The 23,449-nt window shown below is 41.9% G+C and overlaps 1 protein-coding gene across 11 annotated transcripts in view; it reads left to right on the top strand.

Moving 5' to 3' along the window:
- LOC119965047 (transcription elongation regulator 1-like) overlaps positions 1 to 23,449 on the top strand; it is a 130,321-nt gene that overhangs the window by 66,286 nt on the left and 40,586 nt on the right. For 3 of the 11 annotated variants that reach the window (XM_038795277.1, XM_038795269.1, XM_038795280.1), the window contains 5 exons: positions 7,694 to 7,723; positions 8,281 to 8,343; positions 10,932 to 11,129; positions 20,401 to 20,487; positions 21,260 to 21,372. In XM_038795277.1, coding sequence (XP_038651205.1) covers positions 7,694 to 7,723; positions 8,281 to 8,343; positions 10,932 to 11,129; positions 20,401 to 20,487; positions 21,260 to 21,372 — 491 coding nt within the window. The remainder of the gene's footprint in view (positions 1 to 7,693; positions 7,724 to 8,280; positions 8,344 to 10,931; positions 11,130 to 20,400; positions 20,488 to 21,259; positions 21,373 to 23,449) is intronic. The other 8 variants (XM_038795270.1, XM_038795271.1, XM_038795274.1 and 5 more) reach the window with 8 other exon arrangements.

Raw genomic sequence — 23,449 nt, 5'->3', positions numbered from 1 at the left:
ACACGCACCCACTCGGCTTCTGGCTCCTGGATCCATCCCCTTACTCGCTCGGCTGTTGCCGCCCAGTGGTAGAATTGTAGATTCGGGAGGGCTAGCCCCCCCCCCCCCCCCCCCCCCCCCCCCCGGATTTTGTTTTTGTAGGACCTTCTTTGGGATCCTAGCATTTTTACCCCACCCCCCCCCCCCATACGGACGCCATGGTAAGTTTGTCCAGCACTTTGAAAAAGGCCTTGGGGATGTAGATCGGAATGGATCTAAACAGGAAGAGGAACCTGGGCAGTACGTTCATTTTGATCGTCTGGACTCTCCCCGCGAGGGAGAGTGGGAGTGTATTCCATCTTTGCAGGTCCTTTTTTTTTTTACTTCCGCCGTCAGGCTGGTGAGGTTCAGGAGCGCGATGATTCCGTCCATGCTGCTTTGTGGGTCCGAGATGTAGAGGAGCAGATCATCTGCATAGAGTGAGACTCTGTGCTCTCTGCCTCCCCTTCGGATCCCCCTCCAATTTTTTGCTGCCCTGAGCGCTATTGCTAGCGGTTCGATTGCTAGTGCGAACAGCAGCGGGGACAGTGGGCATCCTTGTCTGGTGCCCCTGTGCAGCTGGAAGTATTGGGAGTTGGTATTGTTGGTCCGTACACTCGCCATGGGAGATTTAATTCCCTTTTAATTCCCTTTCATAGTTAATCAGCTATAGTTAATCGGGCTCTCATGTTTGAATCAACAAAATGAGGGTTCAAGCACACTTCAGAGGTGACTTATACATAACCTGGGCTGTTAGTTCAGTGCAGTACTGAGGGAGTGCCACACTGTCTTTGGATACAGCTTTAAACTGGAGGTCCAGTCTTCCCTCTTAGGTAGGCGTACGAGATCCCATGGCACTATTTTGAAGGAGAGCAGTGAAACTCTTCCTCGTGTTCTGGCCAATTTTCTAAATTATAAATGTGATTGTACTTCAAGAGGACTTGATTACCTGTAAAATGTTTTGAGACTGTGAATGCAAGTCTTTCTACCTTCCAATACACAGTACTGTCGTGGTGCAGAACTGGATTTCTCTCTGCCTGACTGGTGTTTAAGAACTATTTGTAACAGTGATTTTTAAAGAATATATAAACTGTTATGATCTGAACATTTTAAAACTAAGTACAGTGTTGGCATTACCTGGAAAAGTTATAATATTACTTTATTTGAATATTTTAGGCTTTGGCCACTTTGCAAGTTCTTTTGTACCAGTTTGTGACTGGCACTTTTAGCGATGCTAAAACATTCATTCTACAGGGATATTCTACAGACCTCCGAAGAAGTTGAACATTTGTAAAGCTTTGTATTCTGGTTAACTAAAATGTCATCCCTTCTCTACTTTCCTATACCTGACATTTAACTAGACTTTTAAGTGAAGGCCTTTCGATTACAAATCCAGTAACAGAGCAGTCGTTATCGTAACATAAACCAGCAAGAGATTTTCCCAGTTGCTGCTGTCTCCCCAGCGTGTTTGCTTGCTCGCTGCTGTCACCTCAGGACATAGGCTTGCAGTGCCCACCTACCAAAATTCAGCATGTCGTGGAGATTGTTAGTGAGTCTCAAAAAAGGTTTAAATTGCAGCCAAACAATTGGTGAACCTATTAAGAGATTAACAGTCCTTTCCAATAGAATATCTAGCTTTAATATAATTTTGCTGTGGGACAGCATATGGCACAATGGTTCGCACTGCTGTCTACGGCGCTGAGGACCCAGGTTCGAATCATGGCCCTGGATATTTGTTCGTGTGAAGTTTGCACATTCTCCTCGTGTCTGCATGAGTTTCACCCCACATCCCAAAGATGTGCAGGTTAGGTGGATTGGCCATATCTTTTTATTAAAACAGTACAAAAATATATGCAAGGCCAAACGGTACAAACACTCAGTACCAATGTACAGGGAGTAGGGGTGGATCCTCTGATTATTAAAACAGTTCACAACACGTTTGCTAAATTGCCCCTTAATTGGGTACTCTAAATTTATTTTTAAAAAACCATACTGCTTGGTAAATAATCTGCAATATTATAAACTCTCAGAATAGAACAGTTCATGTAACCTAAAGTAATAGTGCTGCTGAACAGCCTTTGATGTCATTCAAAGTTTAATTTTAATGCTCCATACATGTTCTGCTCTTTTCCCATAACCATGAATTTTCGTCCATTTCAAGTATGAATTCATTTTCCTTTTGAAGGTTTGAATCTGCTTCCGCCACCATTTCAGGCAGTGTTCCAGACCACTGCGACTGGCTGCTTAAAAACAATCTGCTCATCTCTTCTGCTCCCTGTACCTTTAAAACAGTCTTGTGATGCTTTTTTTAAATCTCAAAACCTTTTATTTGCTTTTTTAAAACAAGATCTAACCTTAAATATAAAGGTTTACAGGAAGACAGCTGATGAGCAATGCAGTTCAGCAAAGATAGTATACAATTTCTATCATTGGTGATGGAATTCCTCAAGAAGGATCTGTTGCCATGGTGATACATTGGCTTGGTGAGGCACATATAGATGTGTCTCGTCTGTCAACGGTCACCAGCTGCTGCCATCACAAGGGTTTTCATTTGCTCAAAGATAATTCACCCTACAATCATCTATGTTAAGAGATGATTTCTGAAATATGATTAAAGATAAGGGGCAGTCTCACTTGAGCAACAAAAATTTAGAGAGAATAATCGAGGTGTAATCATAAAATAATATGGGCCTCAATCAGGATGAATTTATCGCCTTTTCTTTAGAAACTACATTCAGTCCTGCCATTCTCTTGCTCTGCTTGTCCTGTCCTGTGCATCACATTTTTCAATACTTCAATGCTCGCAAGACCGTTTTCAGGCAGATCATCTTACAAACAATAAGTAAGATGGAACTTCATTTTTGCAACATTCCCTCATCGCAGCACTTAGAAGTGTGATACTGAATGGATTTAAATTTAAATGTCTTTGCACATTTAGTCAATGCTGAGAAGTCTTTACATTAAATACAAAATATTTCTTCTTGTCATCATTTATATCAAAAATTATTACCACAGGACCTGGCATTTCCTGAGGGAGCAAAACAAAGTTTACTGTGCTTGGGCTGAGTATTTCCAGCAATTTCCGATTTTATTTCACATTTCCAGCATCTGCAATATTCTTTAATCTTTCTACAGAATGGTTTCCCCCAGCAGTCATCTCTGTCAGCCAGTCCGCATGATGCTGGCTCAAGTCCTTGCACTTCTGTTTGTGCATAATCACCATCACATAGGCAGCACGGTAGCATGGTGGTTAGCGTCAATGCTTCACAGCTCCAGGGTCCCAGGTTCGGTTCCCGGCTGGGTCACTGTCTGCACGTCCTCCCCGTGTGTGCGTGGGTTTCCTCCGGGTGCTTCGGTTTCCTCCCACAGTCCAAAGATGTGTGGGTTAGGTGGATTGGCCATGCTAAATTGCCCGTAGTGTCCTAAAAAGTAAGGTTAAGGGGGGGGGTTGTTGGGTTACTGGTATAGGGTGGATACGTGGGTTTGAGTAGGGTGATCATTGCTCGGCACAACATCGAGGGCCGAAGGGCCTGTTCTGTGCTGTACTGTTCTATGTTCTACTTGCATATGCAAGCTGCTCTGCTACCAGGTCATCGGCACCATTAAGTCTTAAGTGACTCTGTGGAAATTGAGCTGAATGCAGACAAAACTGGAATCAACATTTATTTTAACCAGGAAACAGATATGAAAATGACTTAATTGCCTGTATTTTGTGGTTGGTAAATGAACAAGACTCACTATTCATTACACTTCTACTCACCCAGAGAATTTTAGTGAGCCTCCTTTTCACTGCAGTTTAATAATTGTGGTTGTTAGAGAGCCAAAACCGTGCAGCGCCCTCTACTTAGAACTCTTCTGGGGAAAATAATGGTCTGTCCAATTGAATTGAAGAATCCTTCATGCGAATAAACCAGGAAGTCAAATTGGAATATTAAATGGGAAATAATGTACAGAAAGTGAAATGAAGAGATAAAGATAGGATTCAGAGAGAAATAAGGGAGGCAGAAATAAAAGACAATTGTTTTAAAATCCCCCAATAATAATAAAATATGAAGGAATGAGAATGGTCCAAAGATGTGCAGGTCAGGTGGATTAGCCATAATCAATGCCCGGGGTTACAGAAATAGGGCAAGTGAGTGTGCCTAGATAATGCTCTTTCGAAAGGTCAGTTCAGACTCGATCGGCCGAATGGTGGCTTCCTGCACTGATTCTCTGAACCCACACTCTTTTAAAAACAAGTTTTCAGTGTCACGGAGCTCACTTGGTAGGAACTAAATTTAAACTTAACACACTGTTGAAAATCCACTTGCACTTGAAGGGGATAGCCCTGACCCTTTTCTGGTGTATCTTGTGGATAATTATCACCATTTCACACCTTTCCATGCTTTTAATGTTGAGTCTTTAGTATCATAAAGCTTCTGGAGGAATAGAGCAACTCGGGCAGCCATATCCTTATTTCTACATTTAAGCGAAATGTACATAGGGTCAGTTAAACGAAGGACAAAATAAACCCCTTGTGTATAATAAAGGAAATTAGCGCGGGCAAAAAGATGTGATGTGTATATATACAACTGTTTAAAAATATGAGAAATGCCAATAAAAAGATTTTTTAAAAGATTTTAAAATTCTACATTTAACTGCAGGGGTGCAGATGCCAGAAATTGGCGTCCAATTTATTCCCAAACAATGGTGAACGCTGATAGCCTCACTACTGTTGCAGAAACATCCTGACCATCCGTGTTCTCATTGGAGCTAATAGTGTGAATGTTCTGTGATAATGTAAAGCGGCATAACAAATGCTGCAAGTCAAAAACTCTTTGAAATTTACTCTGGCCACAAAGCTTATTTTGAAATGTGACTCTGCAATAGTTTAATTTGTAAGAATTTAGTCTTTTTTTAAAAATGCCAGGCTAGGACAACAGCACTATTATGTTTAGCCTCTGAAGCCTGAGGATTGGGAGAATGGACATCAGTGGCAATTTAATCCTGATTAACATAGTGACTGAACCAGGAATGTGATGCCTTGTGACATCTGGTGAGGAGTCTGTAATGTCAGATAATTTTCCAGTGCTCCATGCCCAAATTATATATGCAGAACACTACTAGGTTTAGGTTACAAGAGGGCTGTGACACATAAGACTGTATGCCAGCTGGAGTTTATCTAATTTAGTAGAGTATTGGGAAAACTTGGTTGGTTAGCACTGCTGCCTCACCATGCGAGAGACCCCGGTTCAATTCCGGCCTTGGGTGACTGTGTGGAGTTTGTACATTCTCCCGTATCCTGTGTGGGTTTCCTCCCGCAGTCCAAAGATGTGCAAGTTCGGTGGATTGGCCATTATAAATTGCCCCTTAGTGTCCAGGGATGTGCAGGTTAGGTTACAGGATTACGGGTATAGGGTGGAGTGGATCGGTGCAGACCCACTGGGCCGAATGGCTGCCTGCACTGGAAGGATTCTGTGATAATTACACACAATTATTGGATCTTTGAGAAAATGCTCTAACCAGAAGAGCTGACGACAAATAGAAAAGATCATTAGAAAGTGTTTTGCTTCAGTGAGGTATAAACATTTCTTAATAGTCTGATAAAGTGCTCACCTACTTCTGCTTTTTGGTAGCATGTAAATAATTACAACCTGAAACCTGGAGCAAAAAGCAAAACCTGTTTCAGCTGGGCTTTCTATCACTAACAAACCAGCAGATGGCAATGACTCGTAAAATAACTGCTTAATGTCTGAGCCTTCCCTTTTCTGCTTCTGTGCAAGATTCCACTGCCTGCTTTCTCCTTCCGTCTACTCAAGAATACTCAACATTGCTTTTAACTAGGGCAGGGAACATGGGGCAAACAATAATAATACGGTCTCGCAGGCCAGTTTAGCTCAGTTGGCTAGACAGCAGGTTTGTGATGCAGAGTGAGCACTGCTGTCTCAACCTCACCCCTCACCTGAGGTCTGGTGATCCTCTGGTTAAATCGTCAGTCAGCTCCGCCCCTCAAATGGTCATCTCGGACTATGGCGATTTTATCTTGCAACTCGAGGAACCACTATCAATTCTTCCAGAGCAAGTTGATTTAATTTACGAGATCACTTTTAACATCTTTGGTTTTACTTTAATTTATGTAATAAAGGGCAGCACGGTGGTTAGCACTGCTGCCTCACGGTGCCGAGGACCTGGGTTCGATCCCAGCTCTGGGTCACTCTGTGTGGAGTCCATTCTCCCCGTGTCTGCATGGGTCTCACCCACACAACCCAAAGATGTGCAGGGTAGGTGGATTGGCCACGTTAAATTATCCCTTAAATGGGGGAAAAATAATTGGATACTTAAAATTTATTTTTAAAAATAATGTATACAATAAATGGTGAATTCTTGAGTGCTGATGGTTTATTGGAGGGGGGGGCGCTATTTAGAAGTATCATTCTATAATTTGAAGGAGCCAAATTAACGTCCGCTTCAAATGAGAGGGCTGGTGAAGAATCTCTGCAATTAGTTACAGACTAGAGAGGGGATTTGACGGTAAAAGGACAACGAGGGGATCCACAAGTGATTTTTAAAAATGATTGTTAAATTGAATTTTAGGAATTAATATAGCTTTAATTATAGTTGCAAATGTTTTGATAGTTTTGTTGGTCATTGTGTTATTTTCTGTGTATAATGCATGAGCTGAAAACTGACCAACGGTGAAATGGTCATTCCAGGGAGATAGGAATTGCCCCATGACCGGATGTCAATTTGATGGTTCAGGACCTTTGTTGCATTGCATTCCTGGGGCCTGTTCGAAGTTACATGGAGTATAAACAATTCAAAGTGTACAGAATTCAGATATGTAACTTCTGCAACAGCATTCCTCACCCTTACGAACAAACATTTAGTTCACCCAGTTATGGTTTGAAAAAAAAATTAAAGTGAACACATCTTTTCGGACATGGAGAATGTTGATCATTTTTGAGGCTGTGCCACATACTTAGCTGCATTTTAAAAGTCTGTGGTAGGCTTCCCAATGACTTAGCTCAGTGCCGTACACTCCAGTGCCATGTCGTCTCATGTGCAACTCGTGCTGTGTTCACCGATGCTGTCAGGTATGCTCCTGAAGCTTAGGAAGGGGAAAATCCACTGACGCCTATTGTTGGTGAAAATTTGATATCTTGGCTGTCCTTTGAGATTGTAGAAAAGTTCAACTCTGTCCTCAATTGAATGGTATGGTGACACTCAAATATCTAACACACGTGGAACTTTAACAGGGAACAGGCTAGCAGTGACTTTAGGGAAGAAGGGAAAAGAAAAAATAGAATAGATTAGCATGCAGTTTGCAAAGACTGATTTTTAAATTGATAAACTTCCTCAAATGAACTTGAAGAAAATAAAATTATCCGTTTAAACAAGCATTTTTAGTGAGAAACTGACTTAGTCAGTGAATATATTTGGGAAGATTTCAATCTGTCTACTGCTGAATTGGATTGGTATTGATGGGTATAAATTGACCCTAGCTTAGTTTAAAGCTGCATTATACTTGATAATGTTTTTGATTTTTCTTGGTTTTGCTTTTAATATGTACATATATTTTTACTGAATTGGGTTTAGGCATGTGTGCCTATAATGTTTTGTAATGCATACTTTCTGTACATTATCTAAGAGATTCAGTTTTTAATTCCTGAGGATGTACCTATGTCAATTCTTGCAGGTTTACAAGTACAGTCTACTCCACTTACCTGTAAGTGCATACCTCAGTTAAGTGTCTCTTTATGTTCCTTTTTAACAAGCCAAAATTCCCCCCATTTCATAGGAAACCTGTGGTGTTAATGTTTGTAATATTCACAAAATTTTTTACTTAAGTGTGTCCCCCTAAAGATGCATATGATGTAGATAAATGGCCCCAATTTTCACTGCTGTTACTCTGTTCAGTATAGTTCAGGCAATGCAAATATCTTGATGCGTTCCCACATTGTAACTGTATGACATGCTAATCATTAAAAAAAACATGATGTATACAAGTTTATATGTGTTCCTTTTAAATGTATACCCAGGATAAATGTGTACATGTTATGGGAACACACTGCACTACTGAAGCCCCTAGTGTGACTTTCCATTTCAGACAATGAAAGACTAAGTTAATGGGCACAATTTTTCCTTCTGCAATGTTGTACTGTATTTTTTCAACTGGTGATCTAAATGAGGAATTGGAACATGTTTTTACTATAATGCAGCTTTAAAATCATAACAGCTGACGCCTATCTTTTCTCCAACACGCTTGCTTATCCATTCTTACAGGTGTAGCAATGATGCAAATAGTCAGCTGCCCGTATGTAAAGACAGTCACTACCGCCAAGAATGGTAATATTTTATCTTGGTCCTTTCTGTCTTATTAGTGGCATGATATTTGAATGTTATGATTTTATTTTAGCTGTCCAACTAAATACCTATTCACAAACCTCTGGCTTTATTTTAAGATAGCATTATGCAAATATTCCATCAAAAACAATAATCACTTTGGGGCATTTGTTGGAACATGGATAAAGCCATGTTCTGCCAGTACCCACTATTGCTTGGGCGGGGGGGGGGGGGGGGGGTGGAATTCATGTGTAGATTCCCAACTGCTGTTGGTTTTATTGTATTTGTGGTTCATTTGTTTGCACTTATGTAAAGCCTTCCTTCATCCACTTAGCTGTGCCATCTGTGATGACCAGTGCTTGTGTGTGCAAAACCCATTTCCTCATGCATAGTAGTCCGTTTGCATGCATGCCTTTAAATGCTGCCCCATAACCTGGCTCAGTAATTTTGTTCTGCAATTTCTTATGAATGTTTTATTTGCTTTGCTATTTTTATTAATGTAGCTTAATCAACACAAGATCATTCCAAATTGAAAGAAAAAAAAAAGTCCTACATGATTATGGTTAAATGAGGTGGGAATATTTCCAACTTTACTTTGTCAAACTGGGCAACGGTTTTTGATGTCAGAAGTTGTAGATGTCTCACCTGAACTTGTGGATATTATGGTTCCACCACCTTGTCTAGCATTTTACACCTCTAGTGAACAAGAACTCTGTTGCACCAATGCCTCTGGTTTCTATAATTGTACAGAGTGAGCAAAAATCTCCAACCAAATGTGGAATCTTAGACTTCTCTTGTCCTTGGAGCTCATTTATTTCCAAGAATGTTATTATGATGGAGGAGCAGATTTCTGCATTGCACAACAGTTTTCTTAGCACAGCACCGGGGAAACTGATCTATTCTGTTGGGCATTTTGGCACTTGCTGGCTTTGAAAGTCTATCAAAGTCAAAGTTCCTTAATAACTCTGAAGGTGTAATGATGGATGTAATGATCCTATACATGAGCATAAAGAAAAGGATAACTCCAGTATAAGTAGCAGCCTGCATGCAGGAACACAGACCAAAGAAGATTTGGTTTATCTGCTAAATATAGGCCATGTAACCCTTTTCAGAAACTGTTGGGGTAATTTATGTTCCGTGTTCTATGTCAGGAGAAAATAAGTTTTTCAAGTCTTAAGCTTTAGCATATGACTAGTGATCTACATGATGCCTTCAGTTTAATTGTAGAAAGCTTGGGGACCATGAGACAAATGAAACAGAAGGTGAGAACTCATTATCTTTCACTAGGATTGAGAATTGATCTTTGGTTTCCCCAACGAGATGCAGTTCAATTTGAGATAATGTCCTATCTGGCTTTCCAATTATTCCAAAATAATGGTTTCCTACTGAGTGTGTAATGTTCACTTATCTTTAGTGGCCTAAGCAACTTTTGAATTGAATTCAGGGAATGAATGTGCTGCCGACTGTGTAGTGTTAGTTCATTTTGAAAATCCACATGTATGAAAACGATAATTTGGAGGAAAGTGAAAATTACAAATGACACACAATAAAATACAATTAACTTCTGTCAGAAAATTAAATGCTATAAATCAGCACTTGTTCTGTTGCAACTCAAAGCATCACACACTACCTTCAAATTCTTATGCACCACCTGCATTTCTCTGTTAATGATCAAAAGCTAACACTAAAACCACAAATTAGAATGACGGCAGAGGTCTCATTTTAAAAACTGAAAGTTTTTCTATATGTAAGACTTTAACAACATTCATTTAGAATCTGCCTTTGGAGATCAAATCGTATTTTTGGTACGTTGATTTTTTTTTACAGGATTTGGGATGGCAAGATGAAACGTGGAGTAAAATGACAGATCAGAATGTCTACCTAGGAAGTAAAGTAGTTGAACGTTGTTCAAAAAGCTCTTTATTTTGTGTAGTTTTAGCATTATGGCAGGCATCGTGGTGCAGACCCACACACCTAGGACTTCAAGCTAGAGGGATGAAGTTAGTTTAGTTGGAAATTGCTTTTGAATAATCTGATCAAAAATCTGATCTATTATTATACTTCACATGTTTCATCTTGCCAGCCGTGGGATGAACCTTAACGCTGTTGTTCACACTGTTTGTGCAGCATTGAATGAAAAATGTGATTAGACTCAAAAAAAGCAAACGCTAACAATGGAGATTGCAGGAAGGGCATCTAAACTATTATCTCCATCTGAAAGAACTTTTACCACAGTAATTTTGCAGCAGTAATGTAATAAGGAACGACTTCTTAGTAATGACTAAATTCCATTAAAACCGGGAAAGATAACAAGTTTCCTGACACCACTCACTAGTCAAATAAGAAATTGATTTGGACACATTCGTGAGCAGAGGTAAAGCTATGGGGAGCAAAGAAGATCACTTTTTCGGAAGCTTGAAAATCTAGGTTTGCTGCCTGTGTATTTTTTTCTTCTGGGATGGGTAATGAAACTGAAATTTTGGTCATTAACAAATGAGATCAGATACTCTGTTTTTCTCCTCCTCATTTTGATCTGATTAAAAGATGTAGCCTTGTGGTATAGCTTGAACATGCTATGTTCTCCTTTTCAGGTATGTTGCCCGGAATGGCCCCACCTATGGTGCCGATGTTACCTCCACAGGTTACAATAGCTTCTTCTGTCACCCTTCCTGGAGGTATCCCAGGCTCTGAATGGACAGAATATAAAACTGGCGATGGAAAAATCTATTATTATAACAACCGGACCTTAGAATCTACTTGGGAGAAACCACAGGAGCTTAAAGAAAAAGGTAACTGGTCACAAATTTCCAAAATAAGGCTATTGCACCGAAGTCTGTCTCTTTCTCTCTCTCCCTCCCCTCTCCCGCCTCCCCAAATCTTCTCTTCTGAAGATGTTCAGTTCCTTCTAAAGTAGAGTTCTGTTGCTACTGTGTCACCACTGGCATTTGCATCAAATGGACATAATTTGTGAAAGAGGCTTGTTGACGAGCCTTAGGCTATTCAAAAATTGGAGGCGTTGTGGCTCACCTAACAAGGGCCACAGGATAGCAGTGATGATCAGTAATGCTGAATGATTTACTTATTTCTAACTAAAGGCGCTGAGATTGATTATTGCACCATCAGTTGCAACCTGTGAGGATGGCTATTCTTTCTGCCTTAATGATGCACTATGTAGTACTTCTATTTACTGGGACATTGCATGGGGAGGATGTGTGTTGAGTCCTCAAGGGGAAAGGATAATTGGGGTCTTGACTACGTTGAGGAAAATTACAACTTTTCATCCCAAAGTTAACACAGTCCAGTAAGATTGCTCATTCCTGAAGCAGTCCATGCCCATAATAAGCTGGACCTGAACGATGTTCAGGATTCGGCTGACGATTGGCAAGTAATGATCATGACAAGCAAGTGTCAGAAATAATCGTCCAATAGTGAACAAGAGAGAATCTCACAAACACCCTCTGACATTTTCTTGCATGCATTACCATCGCTGTATAATAATCTTTATTAGTGTCACAAGCAGGCTTACATTAACACTGCAATGAAGTTACTGTGAAAATCCCCTAGTCGCCACATTCCAGCTCCTGTTCGGGTACACAGAGGGAGAATTCAGAATGTCCAATTCATGTAACAAGCACGTCTTTCGGGACTTGTGGGAGGAAACTGGAGATGCCGGAGGAAACCAACACAGACACGGGGAGAGCGTACAGACACCGCACAGGCAGTCATCCAAGCGGGAATCGAACCCGGATCCCTAGCACTGTGAAGCAACGTGTTAACCACGCCCACTGAATTCCCCACTATTAACACCAGGGAGGGTACCATCGACCAGAAACTGAAGTATACCAGCTACATAAATACCGTGACTACAAGAGCAGTTAGCTGCTGTGAAACCTGCAGAAAGTAATGCGCCCCCAGATTCCCCAAAGCTTGTTGATAATAAACAAGGCACAAGTGAGGAGTGTGATGGAATATGCTCCACTTTCCTGGATGAGGGGAGTTCCAACCGCATTCAAGAAGCTTGACATCACCCAGAAGAAAACAGCCCGCATGGTTGGGACTCCATCCGCTACTTCCACCGACGCACAGGGGCAACAGTGTGTTCCAACTATAAGAAGCACTACAAGAACTCACCAAGGTTCCTTGGGCAGCAGCTTCCAAACCCACGATGGCTACCACCTAAAAGGGCAAGGACAGCAGACACATGGGAACACCACCATCTGGAAGTTTCCTTCTAAGCCACACAATCCTGACATGAAACTGTATCGCCGTTCCTTTACTGTTGCTGGGTCAAAATCCCGGAACTCCCTAACAGCATTGTAGGTGTACCTACCCCACATGGACTGCGGCAGTTCAACACGGCTGCTCGCCACCACCAGCCCGAGGGCAATTAGGGATGTGAAATAAATTCTGGCCGAGCCAGTGACACCCACAAGCGTAAATGAACATATTTTTTAAAGCTTTGCGCTGAGTGCAGTGCCCAGTTGAAAGGTGAGGTACTCGTCTTTGAAGTTGAATAGAAAACTGCAAGAGGCCCAGGATGGAGATCAACGTGAGGGGCAAAGAGAATTAAAATGAGGTGACTAAAAGGTTGGGGTCATGCTTGCAGACTGAACAGAGATCATGTGATGAATGCGTGTTATCACTCCTGTGGTGCAGTAGCATTTCCTCCGTTTTGCCAAATGCAATAGTTGGGTTCTAATCCGGGATTGTAACCAAAGTTGAGGTTCTTGTCTGGATCCATAACAATCATTCCATATCTATTCGGCCTCCCCAGTGTAGAACAGACTGCATTATAGGCAGTGAAAACTATCAGTAAATTGAAAGATGTGTATGTAAAGCATTGTTGCATCTGGAACGAGTGTTTGGGACCGTAAGACGGTGAGGACAGAAGAGGTTCAAGGGGAAGGCTTGCATGGAAAGGTGGGTGCTGGAGTGATTGAGGCTTGCACTAGAGGAAATGGCCCCTTCAGACCGCTGAGAAAATGGGATGGAAATACTCTGTTGCTGGTGGCCTAATTTTGGAAGTGGCACGCAGAGGTCCAGAGACTGGTGCGGTGGAGGGTTAGCATAAGGTGAACCCCAAAATGATTCTGGGAAGGTGGGGAGGTTGTGAGGTGAAGGAAATGAGGGCAGACACGGTTGAGGGCCCTGTCAATCCTGGTGAAGTTTTGTTGGTACGTGTGACAGAGCTTCTAGTCACCTCCCATTTTACTTCTCCATCTTGCTCTCGCATTGACTTACTTTTCCTCGACATCGTACAGTGTTCCAATAAAGTTCAACGTATGCTTGAGGAATAGCATCTCCTTTTTCAATTGGACAATTTAAAACCTTCCGAATTCAACAATATCGACCATAAACTATGCCCCATTTTATTTCCTTTATTTTTGCAAAATCTGGTTTAACCCCCTCTTTCCCTTGGTTTTGCTTTTGGATGACAGTTGATCATGCTATGATTCACACTTTCTCTAGACATATCTTTTGTTTCCTGATTTGTTCCATTACTGCTCCCTTTGGCCTTGTAGCGCCAACCTTTTCTGATTTAATTTATCCTGTCTTCCGTTGTATAACAGAGCTTCCCTTTTGTTGTTCTTCCCGCTCTGTCCACACCCACTTGCTTAAACTCTAAATCTACATTTCTAATTTTTCCCAGTTCATTAACTTGAAATATTGGTTCTGTTTCTCTCTCCACAGATGGAGCTTGAGCTGCTCAGTACTTCAAGCATTTTCTGTCTTTATTGCTGTGATACTAGATAGTCAGGTGGTGAAGGATATAACTGGAGACCATTTACTGTACACTTAGAAGAGACAGATTATGATCATGCACCTCCAAACTCAGCAACTGAAGCTTCGGTTTGCTCCGAATTAGAGGCGATTGGGTGACTTCCCACAGTTAATGTGTACCAACTGAATACAGATAAATAGACAATTAACAGCCGCTGCTTCAGTTTTCGCTATTATGTTCTGTTGGTGGACAGACCACTTGCTTAGCTAACCTGGAAGAGGCCAGTATCACTTTATTTAAATACCACTGGCTTGTATAGTTATTCCCAGGATGTCTTGCAATGTCCACAACTGGAGACATGCAGCAGTGAATCTTTTTTGAGAGCAATTCTGCTTGTAATGGGAACTGTGCAAAACTTGGAATCCGTGCCAAGTCCAGGTAGATATAAAATTCAGATAGCCATCTGATATAACGGAACTTTTCCCACATCAGTGATTTTGTGTTGCAGGCATTGTATGAAAGGCAGTAATTCAAAATATCCTCTCACCATTGACCAAATGCAGAAAAAGAATTGAAATAGGCAAGATTGTTTTTGAACATGATTTTTAAAAATCTGGCTCGGCTGCATTTGTACTGCCCACCCCTAAGCACAAGTACATGCACAGTGCCCCAGAATGACGGCCCCATGACGGTGAAGGAACAGTGATATAGTTTGCCTCTGTTTCACTGGCTTAAAACTTATTACATTTCCTGGTTCTGATGAAGGTGGGTTGACCTGAAAATCTGACCCTGTTTCTCTCCACAAATTCTGCTAGCCCTGCTGCCTATTTTCAAAATTTTCCTGTTTTTTATTTCCGATTTCCAGCACCTGTAGTATTTTGCGCTCATATAATAGCAAAGTGCCTACTTTTGTTTGTTGCCAGTGTTGTCTTGCCTCAGCTCAGCAACAGCCCCACTAGTTCATATCATGGTATTATAATGTCGTTAGAATTTGAGATTGTCTCCATTAAGTTGGTGGAGATGCGCAGTCTGTACCATTTTAAGATGTTTTTGAATAACTAACGATTGCCCAATATGTTTTTTAAATTCAAAAATTTTGGTTCTTGCAAGCTACTCCACCAACTCAATGTTTGTTTGAGGTTAGGTGGAGAAAAACATTTCTTGTATGTTTTTGGTCTTGGTGCCATTCAAGATCAATTAGTACACAAGTAGACACTGGATGTAATTAACATTGTAACTATTCCTTATTGCTGTGGCAGTCAAACTGATCAGAACCCACGATTCCACAATTCTTGGGCTTGCAAAGTACAGCAAACCTGACCAAACATACAACACATTTCTGATTGAACTTTTGAAATCACTAGGTGATTTCAGTGCTCATCAAGATAATGCTAAGGAATGTTGCACTCTGTTTCAGTTGCTCAGTATCTGCAAATGGAACTTCCTGGTCCAGGACTGTGGAGTTGGAAGCGAAGTGAAGCTCCCTCTGTCCAACAATATGCCTCAGTCCTCGAGAAAAATTACAGATGTAATTTTCCATTGTGACTTCCCAAAATGGTGAAAGCTTTCATTTCATCAGTCAGAACTGGATTTGAACTCTGGTTCATGAGGAAAAAGGTATTCCTTAAACTAATGCTCTTGACACACTCTTGTGTTCTTTACTTTACTCCTCTTCTCTCAAAGGCTATGATTTGTGACATAGTTAGTGTCATGGGTGTTATTTCCATCTAATTCTTGTCTATGTGGCTACAATTTCAACCTTGTTGAATCTCAAGTTGACATTATGGTCTTCAAAAAAACGCTTTATCGAAATTCCAGTTTTTCACAAGAAGGATAAACATTTATTTTGCTACATGCGGGCAGCACGGTAGCACAATGGTTAGCACAGTTGCTTCACAGCTCAAGGGTCCCAGATTCGATTCCCGACTTGTGTCACTGTCTGTGCGGGGTCTGCACGTTCTCCCCGTGTCTGCGTGGGTTTCCTCCGGGTGCTCCGGTTTCCACCCACAGTCTAAAGATGTGCAGGTTAGGTGGATTGGCCATTGCCCTTCGTGTCCAAAAAGGTGGGGTTTGGTTACGGAGATAGGGTGGAGGTGTGGGTGCTCTTCCCAAGGGCCGGTGCAGACCCGATGGGCCGAATGGCCTCCTTCTGCACTGTAAATTCTACGAAGTGGTGTTGATGGGACCCTCTAGTGTTTCACAAACCTGCCCCACAAAGCAGTGATGTGAATACAGTTTGCAACTAACAGAGAAGATTTGCCTGAGGCAAAGGTGCATACAGTAAATCATGAATCATATGGAAGGACCATCGTCCTGTATTTACTGTATCACTGTCCTTAAATTACCATATTAATTTAACAAATATCAAACCCATAATTAAATGCAGATTGTCTTTATGGACTCGTTGCTTCTGCAAGTTCAGTCGAACAAGATTTCAAAGAGCACCTCTGCTTGTTCACGGAATGGCTTGAATCAGTAGTACTTCTTTGTATGTTTGAAAGAAGTACCTCCGAATTTCTTTATCAGTATCGAATGCAGAATGCCTTTTCTCAATGAAGGTTGATATAGGGCAAGCAGACCTCTATGTGAAGACCGTACAGAAACATATCTTGTACCTGTAGGGATCAGATGTGTGGGTGTGTGGAAATAAGTCCGTTTTTGTCATAAAATTAGATCCAGTGACCTTCTGTGCTGCTTTTCTTTATTTCTTTCGACCTACAGTCAATATGGATGGGTCTACTAATCTTAGAATGAAACATTGTCCATAAGTTGGAGTATTTGCTGCACCCATATTTACCATAGCTGAATGCCAGGAAGTTTGGGATCCATCTGCATTAGGAAATTACATCTGATGTTTGGATAGCTCTTGTTTCTTGTTCAGTATTGTAGCACTACTTGAAATGCCCACACAGATGATTCAAATGTATTCTCAGAGTTATGATGTGGAGATGCCGGCGTTGGACTGGGGTGAGCACAGTAAGAAGTCTTACAACACCAGGTTAAAGTCCAACAGGTTTGTTTCAAACACGAGCTTTCGGAGCACGGCTCCTTCTTCAGGTGAATGCTGAAGAAGGAGCCGTGCTCCGAAAGCTCGTGTTTGAAACAAACCTGTTGGACTTTAACCTGGTGTTGTAAGACTTCTTACTGTTCTCAGAGTTAGGAATGCATTTATGTTTTTGCCTGCTGGTTGGCGAGGTTTTTAAACTAATTGGGGAAAATGTGTGATGGGTTACATCAAACTCGTTCCAAAATTACTGCACACATCTTTAAATAAGCTTTGCCGAGTCCTTTGTTGCATCCATCAGAGTGGTGTTAACTTTCAACAAAACAGCTTAATACCTGTGGAACATGTTACAATGCCAATTGGAATAAACCTGGGTGTTTGTGGTTAACTCCATAATTCTGACTGATCAAATAAAACTAACATTGAGGGAGGTTCTCTCGCAAAGCTATCGCTGAGGAAGGCCGTCTCTCCCTATAAAAATAGATGTGCTTCTCACTTTTGAGTCAGAAGAGCCAGCAGAATCTAAGCCAATGGAAATATGGAAGAGAAAGAACCAAAAGAAGTGAGTGCTTTCTCTCCTAAAGATGTCCTTTTCCTGTTAAAAGCTCTACAACCAGCTTATTGAGGAACTTAGTAGCCAATTTGATTGTGTTTATGCCTGGCACTTATGAACATAGAACATTACAGCGCAGTACGGGCCCTTCGGCCCTCGATGTTGCGCCGACCTGTGAAACCATCTGAAGCCTATCTGACCTACACTATTCCATTTTCATCCATATGTCTATCCAGTGACCACTTAAATACCCTTAAAGTTGGCGAGTCTACTACTGTTGCAGGCAGGGCGTTCCACACCCCTACTACTCTCTGAGTAAAGAAACTGCCTCTGACATCTGTCCTATATCTACGTCCCCTCGTGTTGGTCATCACCATCCGAGGAAAGAGACTCTCACTGTCCACCCTATCTAACCCTCTGACTATCTTATATGTCTCTATTAAGTCACCTCTCAGCCTTCTCCTCGCTAATGAAAACAACCTCAAGTCCCTGAGCCTTTCCTCGTAAGACCGTCCCTCCATACCAGGCAACATCCGAGTAAATCTCCTCTGAACCCTTTCCAAAGCTTCCACATCCTTCCTATAATGTGGTGACCAGAACTGCACGCAGTACTCCAGGAGCGGCCGCACCAGAGTTATGTACAGCTGCAGCATGACCGTGTGGCTCCGAAACTCAATCCCCCTACTGATAAAGGCTAGCACACCATATGCCTTCTTAACAGCCCTATTAACCTGGGTGGCAACTTTCAGGGATTTATGTACCTGGATGCCGAAATCTCTCTGTTCATCTACACTTCCAAGAATCTTGCCATTAGCCCAGTACTCTGCATTCCTGTTACTCCTTCCAAAGTGAACCACCTCACACTTTTCCGCATTAAACTCCATCTACCACCTCTCAGCCCAGCTCTGCAGCTTATCTATGTCCCTCTGTATCCTATAACATCCTTCAGCACTATCCACAACTCCACCGATCTTCGCGTCATCTGCAAATTTACTAACCCATCCTTCTACACTCTCTTCCAGGTCATTTATAAAAATGACAAACAGCAGTGGCCCCAAAACAGATCCTTGCGGTACACGACTAGTAACTGAACTCCAGGATGAACATTTGCCATCAACCACCACCCTCTGTCTTCTTTCAGCTAGCCGATTACTGATCCAAACCGCTAAATCACCTTCAATCCCATACTTCCTTATTTTCTGCAATAGCCGACCGTGGGGAACCTTATCAAACGCCTTACTGAAATCCATATACACCACATCAACCGCTTTACCCTCATCCACCTGTTTGGTCACCACCTCAAAAAACTCAATAAGGTTTGTGAGGGATGACCTACCCTTCACAAAACCGTGTTGACTATCGCTAATCAACTTCTTTTCAAGATGATTATAAACCCTTTCTCTTATAACCTTTTCCAACATTTTACTCACAACCGAAGTAAGGCTCACAGGTCTATAATTACCAGGGTTGTCTCTACTCCCCTTCTTGAACAAGGGGACAAAATTTGCTATCCTCCAGTCTTCCGGCACTATTTCTGTCGACAAAGACGACATAAAGATCAAGGACAAAGGCTCTGCAATCTCCTCCCTGGCTTCCCAGAGAATCCTAGGATAAATCCCATCTGGCCCAGGGGACTTATCTATTTTTACATTTTCCAAAATTGCTAACACCTCCTCCTTGTGAACCTCAATTCCATCTAGCCTGGTCGCCTGAACCTGAGTATTCTCCTCGACAACATTGTCTTTCTCCAGTGTAAACACTGACAAAAAATATCCATTTAACGCTTCCCCTATCTCCTCTGATTCCACACACAACTTTCCACTACTATCCTTGATTGGCCCTAATCTTACTCTTGTCATTCTTTTGTTCCTGATATACCTGTAGAAAGCCTTAGGGTTTTTCTTGATCCTATCCGCCAATGACTTTTCGTGTCCTCTCCTCGCTCTTCTTAACTCTTCCTTTAGGTCGTTCCTGGCTAACTTGTAACTCTCAAGTGCCCTAACTGAGCCTTCATGTCTCATCCTAGCATACGCCTTCTTCCTCTTGACAAGTGCTTCAACTTCCTTAGTAAACCACGGTTCCCTTGCTCGTCAACTTCCTCCCTGCCTGACAGGTACATACTTATCAAGGACACGCAGTAGCTGTTCCTTGAAAAAGCTCCACATTTCGATTGTACCCATCCCCTGCAGTTTCCTTCCCCATCCTATACATCCTAAATCTTGCCGAATAGCATCATAATTGCCTTTCCCCCAGCTATATTTCTTGCCTTGCGGTATATACCTATCCCTGCCCATTGCTAAAGTGAACATAACCGAATTATGATCACTATCACCAAAGTGCTCACCTACATCTAAATCTAACACCTGGCCGGGTTCATTACCCAGTACCAAATCCAATGTGGCCTCGCCCCTTGTTGGCCTGTCTACATACTGTGTCAGAAAACCCTCCTGCACACACTGCACAAAAACTGACCCATCTATAGTACTCGAACTATAATATTTCCAGTCAATATTTGGAAAGTTAAAGTCCCCCATAACAACTACCCTGTTACTCTCGCTCCTGTCGAGAATCATCCTTGCAATCCTTTCCTCTACATCTCTGGAACTATTCGGAGGTCTATAGACAACTCCCAACAGGGTGACCTCTCCTCTCCTGTTCCTAACCTTGGCCCATACTACCTCAGTAGACGAGTCCTCAAACGTCCTTTCTACCGCCGTAATACTTTGCTTGATTAACAATGCCACACTCCCCCCTCTTTTACCATCTTCTCTGTTCTTACAGAAACATCTAAATCCTGGAACCTGCAACAACCATTCCTGTCCCTGCTCTACCCATGTCTCCGAAATCGCCACAACATCGAGATCCCAGGTACCAACCCATGCTGCAAGCTCACCCACCATATTCCGGATGCTCCTGGTGTTGAAGTAGACACACTTCAAACCAGCGTCTTGCTTGCCGGTGCCCTCTTTCGAACTTTTAACCCTATCCCTGACCTCACTACTCTCAACATTCTGTACACTGGGACTACAATTTAGGTTCCCATCCCCCTGCTGAATTAGTTTAAACCCCCCCGAAGAGCACTAGCAAATTTCCCCCCCCCCGCGATATTGGTACCCCTCTGGTTCAGGTGAAGACCATCCTGCATGCATACTTACGAGTAAAGTATCAATTGATAACCAGAAGCTCATTAGCTTCCGCTCCCTTGCCCAGGGATACTGAGGAAAGCGAGAGTTGAAGCTGCTGGATTGCCAGCAAATGCCAACTACTTCACTATTCCCTTTGATATTTTTAACAGAAGGCTGAGATCGAGGAATTCGCACAGATTGAGTTGAACCGGTGACTAGCCTATCTGGTGTTTTCTAAACTGGGAGGTGCCTTGAACCACTCAGTCATTGGGGGTTTTGTTGGAGAGAACTATAGTATAGTCCATAGTAGAATCCCCGCTACAACAGACTCCAGAAATCGACTATACTCAGTTTTTCAGCTGGGGGCACCATGTACTTCTGTTTTCGGCATTCATTTTGTTTTCCACCTTAAAGTTGCATTTGAAGTCGATGTCATTGTGTACTGAATTTCTAGTAGGGTGTGTGGTCCAGGAACATAGACAAAATACTCAATGTTTATATTTCTTTATGTACAGTAGAAAAAGAAGTTGAGAAACCAAAAGAGCTGAGCAAAGAACCAGCAGAACCCGAGCCAATGGAAATGGAAGAGGAAGAGCCTAAAGAAGAACCTCCGAAAGAGAAGAAAGAGGTCTGTAGGAAGGCTGTGTGGACCACTTAGGTACTACAGTCAAGAGATACAAAGGCACTTGGAGCTCCGATGAACAGGAGCTATTTTCCTATATTTTTCTTTTTTTCTCCCCCCTCCCCAACTTGGGGTGCTGAGACCAATTGTAGTATTGCTGCTCCAGCCCTGGCTGAGAACAGCTCATTCAGAAAATAACAGCATTCAAACTTTGGTCTGCTCTGGTCTAAATGGCTTGACTACTAAATGGGTGACGACATGAAACTATTGGGTTTAATATCCAATTTTAAAAAAAATATAATCTTTATTAGTCTCACAATTAGGCTTACATTAACATTGCAATGAAGTTACTGTTAAACTCCCCTAATCGTCTCTCACAGGCGCCTGTTTGGGTACATTGAGGGAAAATTTAGAATGTCCAATTTACCTAGCAAGCACGTCTTTTGGGACTTGTGGGAGGAAACTGGAGCACGGGGGGAAGCCCTCGCGGACACGGGGAGAATGTGCAGACTCTGCACAGACAGTGGCCCAAACCGGGAATCGAACCAAGGTTGCTAGCGCTATAAAGCAACAATACTAACCATTATGCTACCATGCTATCATTGAAGTGAAGATAGGCTACAGTAGTGGATGTTATGATTATATGTTAGTAATGCAGCCATCTGGGCTTGTAATTCCAAGAATGAGTTCAAATCCTGCCATTGTAGTTTGAGAATTTAAATTAATTTTATTTTTTTAAATCTATAAGTAAACCGAAAACCGTAAAAGTGACCATGAAGCTGTTGGATTGTTGTTAAAAACTCAACTGGCTCCCAAATGAAGGAAAGAAACATACTTTCCTTGCCTAATCTGAACTATATATAACTCCAATGCAGCTGACACTTAATTGCCTGAGACCACTTTAACTAAACTGCGTTTGATTGAGGAAGATGGTCCACCACTGCATTCTCAGGATAATTAAAAAGTGGCACTCAATGCCAACTGCCAGCTAACAAACCATGACCAAATTCACTTTCTCGTGTTTTTTTTTTAAATTCCAATATTGTTCATAATGAGCATCCTCTGTCTATTTATTTTTTTTTGTCCTTGTCTAATTTGCCAGTAAGTTCGTCAGTGGCATGTTCAGTGTGTTGATATGATGTGCTGTTGGAATTTTCTTTTATTTAAGTCATGCAATGACAGTCCTGATGTCGGAAACGAGTATTTCATTCTCATTGTTTCATTACATGTTTTCTGCAGATAAATAAATAAATAACCTTTTATTGTCACAAGTATGAAGTTACTGTGAAAAGCCCCTAGCCACATTCCGACGCCTGTTTGGGTAAGCTGGTACGGGAATTGAACCCGTGCTGCTGGCCTTGTTCTGCATCACAAACCAGCTATCTAGCTAAATGTCATGTCAATCTACCATTACTGCCCACTTCCCATAGCCCCACAGGTTTACTTCCTTCAAGTGTTCTTCCAATTTCCATGATGCTGATTTGGAGAAACAAAATGAAGAACTACTGTTCAGTGTATTTCACATTTAATGTGGGAATAGTACAAAATTTCCATCAATATATCATTATTTCAGTCGGTAAAGTATAATATTATTTTATTGTGTTTCTTTTTTAAATTTAGAGTACCCAATTATTTTTTTCCAATTGAAGGGCAATTTAGCCTGGCCAATCCACCTACCCTGCACATCTTTGGGTTGTGGGGGTGAAACCCACGCAGACATGGAGTGAATGTGCAAACACGGACAGTGACCCAGAGCCGGGAGCGAACCTGGGTCCTCAGTGCCGCAGGCAGCAGTGCTAATCACTGTGCCACCGTGCTGCCCTAATATTGACAGTTCTGTATGATTTGAACTGCTTTTCACACTGCTGAAGATAATTGTTTCAATTCAACATTGTGGCAATATGGCTTTGACAGTAAGTACTGTAGCATAGGTGTCCACCGGGACTGTATGTGGCCTGCAAGCCTCAACCATCCACGGTTCTCGGAGCTCCTACTTGTGCTTGCATTTCTTAGTTGCAGGCTTGTGCTATTTGAATTTTGTTGTCTGAGGTTTGCAAGGGCTTGCTTTTAGCACTGATATCCC

The sequence above is a fragment of the Scyliorhinus canicula genome, chromosome 4 (genome assembly GCF_902713615.1).
Source record: "Scyliorhinus canicula chromosome 4, sScyCan1.1, whole genome shotgun sequence".
Classification (NCBI taxonomy): Eukaryota; Metazoa; Chordata; class Chondrichthyes; order Carcharhiniformes; family Scyliorhinidae; genus Scyliorhinus; species Scyliorhinus canicula.
Note: the sequence above shows the minus strand (reverse complement) of the source record. Positions and strands in the feature narration are given on the sequence as shown.